The 12,263-nt window shown below is 36.4% G+C and overlaps 1 protein-coding gene across 1 annotated transcript; it reads left to right on the top strand.

The window, feature by feature from the left end:
* The first annotated feature begins 2,053 nt into the window (after positions 1-2,053).
* On the top strand, positions 2,054-9,568 carry LOC146735586 (tenascin-R-like). The gene is made up of 9 exons (XM_085505929.1): positions 2,054-2,059; positions 3,367-3,643; positions 3,960-4,235; positions 5,461-5,721; positions 5,917-6,198; positions 7,159-7,434; positions 7,740-8,035; positions 8,335-8,487; positions 9,416-9,568. The coding sequence occupies exons 1-9, from the start codon at positions 2,054-2,056 to the stop codon at positions 9,566-9,568; spliced, it is 1,980 nt and encodes a 659-aa protein (XP_085362055.1).
* Positions 9,569-12,263: the final 2,695 nt, after the last annotated feature.

Below are 12,263 nucleotides of genomic sequence, written 5' to 3'. Positions count from 1 at the left end.
GTGCGCCTCTCTTGTGTTAAATTTCTGTTTAAATGTTGATTGCTTTGTTTTATTTCTGGGTTGATGTATATATGATTCTGAGGCTGGAATCTGAAGTAGAGATATTCGCTCAAATAAGCACCTAAATACCAAATCGTTAATATATTACCGATATTTATACCTATCTTAACCAGAAATAAAACCGATACTTATACCTATAATCTAAAAACGAGACTAATTTCAGGGGCATGTTCCCCTCCCCCTACTACACTAGCTAGATCGCCGCTGTGAACCGGCTGGACCAGCAAGGTAGATGTTATTGGCAACTGTCCTGTCTATGTAATAGTTATTTTCAAATTATATGGGAGGCAGTCGATTTGACGAAAACTTTGAAGTCAAACGAAACTTACAGGCGTAGCGAGCGAACGGACATGACTGGAAAGCAAGTGGGTGTTCGTCACCCTAGATGGAAAACCAACAATTAATTTAATCTGACTGTATAAATGAAGAACACACCTGAGAACACAGATACTTTTATCTGTTTATGCAAATTGTGGACTGTGACATTTACCGAGAAGTCGGTCTTTCGTCAATCGCGTTTCGCAAATAGTGTACTTCTCGTCAATACTCTTTAAAAACAGAACAAATTCGCCTCTCTGTACTCGCACTCTAGACATATCCCAACTGTGTTATTTGCTTGGATAAACCCTCGGTTAACCCTACTTCGTCGACACGATAGTGAGATCTTGTCGGGAGACCACCAGGACAACGGCATCAGTTGTGGAATCTTAGAAGCGCGCGTACTAGATGGAAAGCTTCGACCGAGCGCGCTTTAGCGTACAGAGCAGACGACGATGCCCTCACAAAATTGTCTGATTTCGATATTATAATCCGCTGTTATTTGACCATTTGATGTCGAGTTTAGTATTAGATAATTATTATCTAACAATGTCTATTCTTTTTTAATAGTTTCTTCTCTAATCGTTTTCAAAAACAACATTGTATTCATATCCATGGTACGGGGCATTGGTACTCAATCAGAGGAAACATTATCGCGATTAACCTTTGTAATGACGTCATGAATTCCATTGTGATTCATAATGCTAATGTTTAATTATTCTCAATAATTATAAGCAATTAGATTTTCCTCTACTGTTTCTTTTGTTTTACGAGATTTCTGCTGTTTTCATCAAATTACAAATGCAGGATATATAATTAAAAATTTAATTAAAAAGCAGACGCTTTTTATTTTTAAATTACTGGCACAAACATAGCTAAATCTCAACAAGTACATTTATTTGTCGGGTAAAAAATATCTGCATTAAGTACGTTTAATAAGTTTTAAAATTGACTTAAAAACTCGCGTATTACATGCACTTTTCGCACTGAGCAAAAAATAAACAACAATTGCTATAGTCGCATTATGTAAAGACGCCCTCAATCATTCTATGTTATGATCGATACTCACTGCACTTGATTCGATGAAACATTTACCGTTCAAAAATATCTTCCTCTCTCTCTATATATATATATCCAAATATATCGAATAACCGTTTTTTCAGGTAACTACTAATTATTGTAATTAGCCATATAGCAGTATGTGCATGGCACTGCTGTCACGTGACTGGGTGTGGAGTTGTATATGAAGCGAGATGATCGGCCTTACAATGACCTGGCTGCACCACACCCTTGTGAATAAATTGAACAATACCGGTGCATTGATCAGCAATACAACAGTAATCACCATCGTTGGGCGTAAACACAAGAGAATAAAGTAAACAGTATATTACAATAATTTAGTTATTAGACTAAATAGTCTAGTGAGTGTAGCTGAAGATTAAGCTTCGGAGGTTTGGGTGGTTTACTTTTATTCATTTCAATTTGTACCTGATGTTAGTACTAATGTTCGTAATTGTGCTGAGTTCGTTTTACAAGCTTAAGACGTCGCCCACATAGTCTCGCATCTCATAATATTGGTTCTACGTGGAATATCTACACCTCAAACTCTGATATTACAATGACTACCAGCGTGGGATATACTCTATTGCTCTTGGTCCTTGTCTTGTTTTCAAGCATGACGGTAAGAAACAACGTATATTTTGTTATACTATACTCCAAATACTTTTTTTTTTCTCTTTCTTAAACGTCTAGGGCAGCACTAGCAAATACAGAAATATCAGTTCAATTCGATTTTAGACCGATATATGATGTCATTTTAGTTTACTTGTAGCGAGGGCTCGTTACGATGCTCGGGTGCCGATCGATATGACATATTAGCAATCTGTGACATATTTTAAAAGAAAATTTACGTGAAAACATGACTTCGGTCACTTGTTGACGTTTTCATTCATATTGAACACTCGAAGTGTCCTGCAATCAACGGGTCAGCGTTATTCTGATGTTCTACTCCAACGTACAATTCAACAACTACAATTGTCTTTTGAAACTCTCATTACAAAGCTTTTAAAACACGACCATTCATAAATGCCTATACTGTAAGCTGGTATGTTTAGTATTGCTTTGTTTGATTGTGGGGGACAGTCACCTCATAAGTACGTACCTACATCAAAACATCGCAACAGCACGTACAGCATGTTTGCGGCCGAAGTTATATTCTGGTACAAATATATCTCACACTCAGGTTTACTTTAGCGGCGTGCGCATAATGGTGCGCAGTAGTACTGTAGTTATTAGTTTATTAGTAGCATGTCATATGTTTTAAGAAATACATTTGCATAGTATTATGCTCAACTGCACGTATGGCACATGTAAAAAAGTATTCATTTATTTAAGAGGGCTCTATTCAAAAAACAATAGCCTCTAAGTAACGAGACACTTGATGTCTACGAGGTTACGCGAGTTCTCGCGGGAGTGCATTGTTTCCAACTTACCATTAAAACATTTATTTTCAAATCACATTGTTGCCAATAAGTTTTTATTTTGGCCGTCAATATAATAACATTTTTTATTTCAAGGGTCGATAACCACCATATTCATATTAAATAAGTATACGCAACAAATATTTCATGAAAATCAGGACTGTGACTGTGACGTGATTTGATATTTAGTCATCTCTGTTTACGAATGTTTCTGTTTCTGTTATGTATTTTGACACATTTTAATCGTAAAAGGCGCAATATAATTTATATCTATATTCTTAATTATAACTCCAATGCAATATAACGAAAGAAAAATACTCTAGAAATTGTAAAAGTGTTTTAGAGTATAGCAAGCATTTGAATTGTATGTTAATATATGAGATTTGCATACGTGACGTTACATGGTACAACCATATCGAGTACAATTTGGCATGGCGGCTATGAAAGTTTACCCGACCCTATATATATGCAAAATATTTGCCATCAATAATATGTATGATTGTATTAGGCGAGTGGTCAGGGTGTAGCGAAACTCATAGCATCGGACGAAACAACCACCTCCATCAGACTACGCTGGGATCCAGCAGACGGAAGTGCCGACTATCAGTATCGGATAGTAATGTTGTATCCGGATATGACGACACAGTTGATCACCAACACGACCGATATTGTAATTACGGACCTGAAACCGGAAACAGCTTACACGTTCAGGATTAGCTGTCAAAACACAAATATAACATGTGCTCAATCGGCGGAGGTAACAGCAAGAACTCTGGGTGTTGCAGGTAATTGTGTTATGTAATTAAAAACAACACATTAATTCTCTATTGCGTCCAACATGGCGAACGCTTGTGTGACGTAGCTATCACGGATGAAAGAAACAATAGCAACAACCTCCAAACATTTAGTTTTAGTTACGGACAAAAAATAACAAAATATTAGTGACGCCTATTTTACATATTCAGTTAGAGGATGCAAATAATTTGGCTTGAACTTGAACGTTTTAATTTTCTTATCTGCAATCTTTCGTCGCGTATTTCGACAACCTGATTACTGACTTAGCATTTAATGTAAGTGATTGTATCTTATTTGATGCCTCAGCTGATGTCCCACAATCATTTGAAGTTGTAGTAAATGAAGTCACTGAAGATACTATCCGAATCCAGTGGACCACACCTACAGGTGAATTCTCACATTACCATATATCCAGAACACCGGAGGATGGTTTGCCTGTACCTCCGACGACAGTAGCTTTGACGAAAACATCGCAGACCTTTTCTGAACTAACGTCTGGTCAGGAGTATGTGATCACGGTGAAAACCGCGAGTGGTGCTATAATTTCTGACGATGCGGTAGGTTCAATGACTCAGAGAACTAGTAAGTGATTTTACTTTCTATAATTATCTACGTCGACCGGGGGAATGCCCCCTTAAAAATGTGGAAATATATACCCTGTGAAACGTTATTTCCTGCATTTTTAGGGGCAACTTTTGCTGACACAAAGGATTTCAGCTTGATTTTCGAGGGGCGACGACTCCTTCCAATATTTTTCGAAAGGGTGATCTCTGCCCCCTGTGCCGCCGCCATGCAGATGGTGAGGAGAACCCCCCCCCCCCGTAAAGCCGTCTCTGCTCTGGTGTCGCGCGTATTTGGGAACTGCATTACGAATAGAAATGCCGTTGTAGTCAGTACCCACCAAATAAAAACCAGCTTACTGGAACGTAATTATCTGTGATTTGCAAATGAACAATCCGTTCACTTAATGTAAAATTCGCAACTTACCCAACACATGTGTACAGAAAAAATAATAACTAACTTTCTGGGAAAACACGTATTATTCATATTCGTTTAATAAGGCGATTTTGAATTTTTTTGAAAGTTGCACTCATTATATTTTTGCCGTGTTTTTAACAGGTTTAAACAACATTGTTTTTGCTAATCTTCTAGCCTCATTTTACTAAACCATCCTTTATAATAACGTGGAACACTTTTAACGTATTTTTCAACACTTGAAAAAATTGAAAATTGTGACTCTCTGCGACGTAATTTTCTGTCAATATTTGTGAGTGAATGGGATCCACTGCCTTAATTTCAGTTGTATGTGACACATGTGGGCCGTGAATTAAAATAAAAAAACTTTCAGTGTGATATCAACTACAAATACGCGATACTAATAAATTCAAACTACAAGTGCAATATGCAGGCGCTGATTCATAATACAGGCTGGTGGTCGTCGTGTTGCTTCATTTTTCATATGCGACGTATACAACGCATGTAAACGAAATATCTACATGTTCTGATCGTTCATTATTTGAATACCACCGTCAGCGATGTTAGAAATACATATCAATCCAAAAGGATGTGCGTGGTGATACAGACATTTCCTTGTATGTATAAAACCATGTCTTTTCATGAAAACAATCAAATGAAAAGTTGAAAAGATCGATATTGGAAACTAAAGTACATTTGTATTCAAATTAGCACAAATCTTAATTCAAATCTTGAATCTTAAAACATTAATTCACATAACAGTCTAGTAAATACGCTTCAGAAACTATCTCTTATTGACAGCTCCATTTTTCATTTAATTGTTTTTTTATAGGACCCGAAAGACCAGGCCCGATCGTCATCACCTCCGTCACCGTTAATCGAATTTATATCTCGTGGTCCGAAGCAGCTGGTATTGCTGATCTCTATGAAATCACTTACATTCCTGATAACGGAATCGACAACTCTCCGACCTATGTAGCGGGAACTGAATACACACTTACTGGTCTGACACCCGTCACTGAGTATAGTATCGCCATTAAAACGACTGCCGGTCAACTGCTCAGTGAAGCTCGACAAACAAACGTGTACACTAGTAAGTTCTGATTCTCTAATCATAAAGCATGAAGTTTGATGGTAGGGAAAATATTTTTTTGGCTCTACAGGTGATTCAACAAATGTGAAATACAACACAGGCAGGCAACAGTATACCCCTCCCAAGTACACTTTTTAATGTGCATGATTGTATAAATGTATCTGGTTATTGATTTCAATTATTTCTCAACCACAGTGGCACCACCTCCAAGGGATGTTCTAATCACAGACTATGATACGACCTCTATAGATTTGTCTTGGTTGCAACCAGTTGGTGTGAACATTGACCGGTATATAGTTACTTTAGATCCTCCACGTGATGATGGAGTTGCCGAATTTGATGTCGCCAACACTGATTTAGCTTACACTCTCAGAGATCTCAGACCTGGCAGAGAGTATGACATTGATCTGAAAACCGTTGTGCTGGCTAGAGACAGGGAGATTAATAGTGTTCCTACAACTGTTGTACAGCGAACTAGTGAGTGATCTTGTTTCGTATAGATCAGCTATATGTATATATGTAGCATATGATGTTATTTAAGGTAGAAGCCTACTCATAAATTAAATAAAACACAGAATTTATTCATTTTGCAATAGATTTATCTAAAAAAAGTTGGGGGTCACCAGTCTTTTTTTCGAGAAATTGATGGTTGTATTTTAGCGGAAATTAAAGGTGTCATTTTGACACTATTATAACACTTTTACCACAGGTTCCTATGGCAGAGATGTTATGCAATATCTCAAAATCTAGTTTGGTGACATAGGCTGAAAAAATAATATATTGTTAATGATGGAGTACATTTTGTTTTCCGAATTATTTAAAAAATCAGGGTTTTAAAAAGTGTCAAAAAATGCAATTGTACAACATTGTGTTCTATGGAATTGTTCAAAAAATAGCAATTTTCAAAAAATATTAGGACACGTTTCTCAAAAAGCTTAACTGTAACACACAAAATAATGCTATTTTACTGTACCATGGGACATTAGCTTCACGATTGTACATATTAAACTATGACATTGTCATGCGATTTATGACCAATTTTGTCAGAATTTATGACTAGGCTTCTACCTACTAATGATATTGAACTAATTAAAGAGGGAGGGTCGTCACCTGCGCACGCGCCGGAATTGAGTCCCAAGCGGCGACAACAACACATGCTAAAAACGCAAAGACTCTTGGGAAGACGCTTGTTTGTAACTAATGATATGCTATGGTCATCTGAAGCAAGCACAGGTGAAGACTCCCCCGCCTTAATTTATAATTCAGGATTCCGCTCATCCGACTAATAGGTAGATTTAAAATAGCTGTTTTAAACCATAGACACTTATTCTCAACAAAATATTGGTTGGAATGATTAGATTCGTTGATTTTGAGATACAAATTGTCATCAATAATCGACAATTATCTAATAAAAGAAGATATATGCTCGCTTCCCAGTTCCAACACCACCACAGAGTATCACAGTCGACCAAGATGACATTGGTCCTACCTATGCAAGCGTGTCATGGCAACCATCTACAGGCGATGTGGATGAGTACGTCATCACGTACAGCCCGTACATAACGGCATCGGGGCCTTGGATATCGGCGTCGCCATTAGAATCGTCCAAAGATATTGTTGGTTTGGTGAATGAACCAACGTATACATTTACTATCATGGCGTACAGTGGAGGTCTACAAAGTGCACCAGTTACGTCAATGGCAGTGAATTTAAGTAAGATATACAATTGTCAAATACAAAATTATATTAATAATATATACGTAAGGTGATAATTTAACAATTCAACACAATGAAAATCTAAATTGAACCAATAACTCTAAATCACTGGAATAAATGAATCGGTATATTGAGGGATACACAAAATAATTTGACTAGTATTAGTCAACCCACGTAGATGAAGTGAATTATTTTCTATCTAGAGGAACTAACACTCTTGGTGATAGATGTGCATGATACTAACGTTAATCTACTAGGCAATAAACTTATGTTGATATATTTTTTATCATATGCACATGTAGGACCATACGGACCTGGTCCAATCCGTGTGGTTGAGGTGACCAGAACAGAAATAACCGTGATGTGGTCGGAAGGGCTAACTGGAACGGAGATCTATGAAGTTAGCATTCGAGAATATGATGATGTTGATGCAAGAACTCTCACCGACACGATATCAGATAGCAGTACATATACGTTCACGAACTTGCAAATATTTGTAAAATATCTCATAACTGTTTGCTCAATCAAAGGCGATCTTAAAAGTTTCGCTTCTACGTTTGAGCAAAGAACATTTGGCGACAGTGAGTATATATTCAAAGTAATTGCTTCGTGTAAATAACATTACGATTACCATGGCTTAAGAATCTGTTTTACCAGAATGGACTGTACGAGATTTTACTTTAGAGTTGGTGAGAAATTTCAATATGCATATTAACGAATGTGATACAATATCGACTTAAGTGATGACAATACAAACGAATGGCCCAATTCCTAATTTTCGAGTTGTTAGTTTTCTACGGAATTCCGCTAGAGGGCGCATCCAAAATACGCGGATGACGAGCCTGAGTGGGGTTGTTTTTATTGAAGTTCTGTATTCTTATATGCGTAAATCAATAGATTGGAAAAGCAAAAAAAGTTCCAGAACTCCGCAAATTTCTTCAAGATCGTGGTATAACTTGCAGTAATGTTCGTAAAGCTAAACTTTTTGAACTTGTTGAGTTAGCAAACGAGTTAAATGTTCGCCAAGAGTCAAACAATCGTCGTCGTACTGTAAAACACAGTGAGTCGACGATAACTCTGGTAGATCTGTGTAACGTAAAAACTTGGCAAAAAAACCTTCATACTTTGCCTTTGTTTGAAATATCTGATATGTTCGCATATTTGTTGCATTGAAGTGACTGGACTGAAAGACTGAAAGAATATCGACTTGATAATGGTTATTTACTTTCCGTAAAGCTTCATCATGTGCAGAATACAGAATGTATTTTCATTATGGCAGAGTGTATTCGGTAATGATCCATGAAGGAAAATCCTTACAAGCCATGGTTTATTATTAAATAAAACTCTAAAATAGTTGTTGGTGTTGGTAACTGTGTAGTGTGAGTTTGATTTAATATGATTCACCAGGCGATCAGCAGATGCAGTTATCATCAATGGGCACACGTTTTTTCCTTCCGTAGTTATTTTAACTTCAACTTCGAAACAAATGCCATCATAAGGATTCTGTACAAGAAGATCGATGTGGGAATTGGCAACAAGCGAATTTTCCATCAAATCCGGCTCAATGTTTTCGTTTGCGATCGTCTCGGGAAGCTGACAGAGTCTTCGTTTTTCAATCGATGTATAACTGCGGTTGAAAGACGGCTGTCTCCAGTTATTGAACTAAAAAAATACTGCTGCAGGATGGAAAATGCCGTGAACAAACCCAGAAATATAGTTTGGCGTTCACTCTGGTTCCCGACGACGCATTCGAATCTACTGGCGTTGAGTACTGAGTATATTGCTTACAGCAGACGCCGCTCAAATTTCAACCCCACCACGAACGTTGAACGGACTGTCATCCGCGTACTTTGAGAACGCCTTCTATCGAATTTCGTGAGAAAAATAGTAACTCGGAAATTAGAAATTATTAGGATTAATTAAGTAGGAAAAACAGTCAATATACTAAAATAATAAGTGTTGGTGTATGTATTCACAGAAACGTGAAATAAGGTCACTTCGACACTTCCAGTTCACTGCTTGGCCTGATCACGGTGCCCTAGGAAGAACAGATTTATTGCTCAGATTCGTTCGTACTGTGCGTGGTCAGATACCGAGAAATGCTGGTCCGACCATCGTTCATTGCAGGTGAGCCCATTTAATGATCATAATCTAATTTCTTATCTATGTAAGTAAATAATTTTATAACAAATATTCTTACTCACGTCCTTTATCACGTGCAGTTGCATTTGTGAAACACTTCTAATGTTCTATTTCAAGTGCTGGTGTTGGACGTTCTGGTACGTTCGTGGCATTCGATTTCGTCCGTCAACACCTTGATAGGGAGGAGAATAAATTCATTGACATATTTGGTGTAGTAGCGAGGATGAGACAGCAGAGATGTTACATGGTGCAGATAGAGGTGAGATTTGAAGAGCGATCAATTCATTTATAGGCGTTTGTCACCCCCGGCATTTCAGTAAACATAGTGTTCCAACAATTGTGCAGAGTAATAAATTCTTATTGTTTACAGGCTCAGTACGTGTTCATCCACAAACCTCTACTGGATGTACTAGAAGGTCGTGTCAGCGATAGTAATTGGTTGTTGACCCCATCGCTGTGAGCAATATACATTATATTACCTTCCACTATATCGTCATATGGTTCTTGATGTGTCGAGCCCATTTGTAAATATGTAAACTAGCATGTGTCGATTATAAATGCTGCCAGCAAATTTAGTGAGTGAGTGAGTGAGTGAGTGAGTGCTCGTACACACAAGGTTGTGTCGTAGTTGTTATCGGTACAATAGAAAAGTGTCTTTTTATATTAAGCACATCCGTATAGTTATAATTAATTTACATTTAATTATATAAACTTAGGTCACGATTTATTATTTTTTTTTTACTTGAACAAAATAAAATATATAGTACATTATTTGTAATCACGGCATTTGAACAGCTTATCAAACAATGCCAGACGATTGACAACTACAATTGATACGATACGATGATGAACTAATCACGAATTGATTAAATCGCTAAGTAGCAGCGAAAGTTTATGAAATACGGAGAAGTGAATTGAAAAGGAATATTTGCATCTCGGCTATCGTTAGTGGTAAAACAGTCAAGTTGTTAATATTGTCAGTATGATTGTTATGTAACTGAACAAACCTAACAATACTCAATTTTGTTTCTAGTATGATTAAAGTTAATATCACATATTTAACAAAATGTATTTAATGCTTAATATTTGTATTGAATTGTAACAAACATGCATATTCATATATAGTGATATATTTGTTAATGCATCAATTAATCGTTATGATGTACGATAATAACACGCACATAATTTTGAACTATGTTTTTTAATAAGTAAGTAATCTACATTAATGCCACTTTACTGTAACTGATTATAAAATTAAACTAATAAAAGGTATGTACTGTTGCGTATTTTATACTTCTGACACACATGCATGCATGTTAGTTAGTAAGACAACATTACAGTCTGTATTACCAGCCAGGGGAAAGCCAGTTATCCGTGAATAAAACTATAAATATAGCCCCCAATGAATCAATGTACTATTACAGGGAGAACATTAACGCATTATATTATACTAGTAAATATTAAATTTACCGTCTCTAAAAATGTCGTATCTGGGCCATATTAGGCTGTTATCGTCCATAAATTATCACTACAATCAGAACATAATGCCTAATAATAAATCAATAAAAAATAACATTATCATTGTCGGCTCAAAGCTTTTTGCCTAACCTACTACCGGTCGTATTTTCCATTTCCGGATTACGTTTAGACTATCACATATGTAGGTCAACGACCCCCACATTCACATCCGACTCACGTAAACAATTTGTGTTATGACAAGCTAAACTTTCAAAGTACTGTCTGAATAACATGACATTACCAAATTAACATGTTCCAATTAAGACACAGTACAGCACAATTATCTCAGAATTTAAATTGGAAAAGGTCAACTTAAATATGCAGTATACTGTAAAACATGTTGAAAAAGCGACATGCAATGTTGGTGAATTGTGGTAAAATGACGTAATAGCGAAAGGTTGATTTAGCGAATCTCTCTTGTCATTGTTGATTTCTTTGTTTGGCGGCCATTTTGAATTGATAATAAAATCATTAGCGACATCTTGAATTAGCCAATCAGTTCTCTCGCAAAATTCGCTTAAAGACATGTTTTACAGTATACAATTATTTATACAATCACATACAAAAAACTACAATAGCCCTAAACATTATAAAATGGGACCTGACTGAAAATTATAAATAGAAGTTCTTGTCTGCATACAAGCATTGTTTAGAAATCTTTTGTAAGCTAGCACTCTCCCAGTGAAAACTAATTATTGGGAACAAAACATCTCTACATGGGAAACTGCAATGTTTCGATGCTCAATTTATTCTGATAAAATGTACCAATACGTCAAGCCAGCCCTTGCTTAAAATTGCAATTTTGTCTAGCCTCACATTATATCCAGCCATTATTCAGCACACCAATGCTAATTATCAGAATGAAAACTATTTGATTACTCGAATGTATTCCCTGTAATTTATAGGTTTGACCCGCACGATGAAAACGAATGTACACAACATGAACACTGATAACACATAGAGGGCAGCATGCAACCAAATTTTGAATATTTATCAATAAAATACCTTTCTTTTCACTGCCTTTTAAGATGAAACCTAATTGTCACTACTATCCGGTATATAGTGTGTATGAATAAGTTCGATTAGTTCATCTATTGAAAGTATTTATTAGATGGACAATGTTTATCTGCTTTACATCGCAAAGAGGCTGTGTATTACATCAAAAG

This window comes from Saccoglossus kowalevskii, chromosome 12 (genome assembly GCF_978046115.1).
Source record: "Saccoglossus kowalevskii chromosome 12, keSacKowa6.1, whole genome shotgun sequence".
Lineage (NCBI taxonomy): Eukaryota > Metazoa > Hemichordata > Enteropneusta > Harrimaniidae > Saccoglossus > Saccoglossus kowalevskii.
This window is presented reverse-complemented; position numbering and strand designations above follow the sequence as displayed.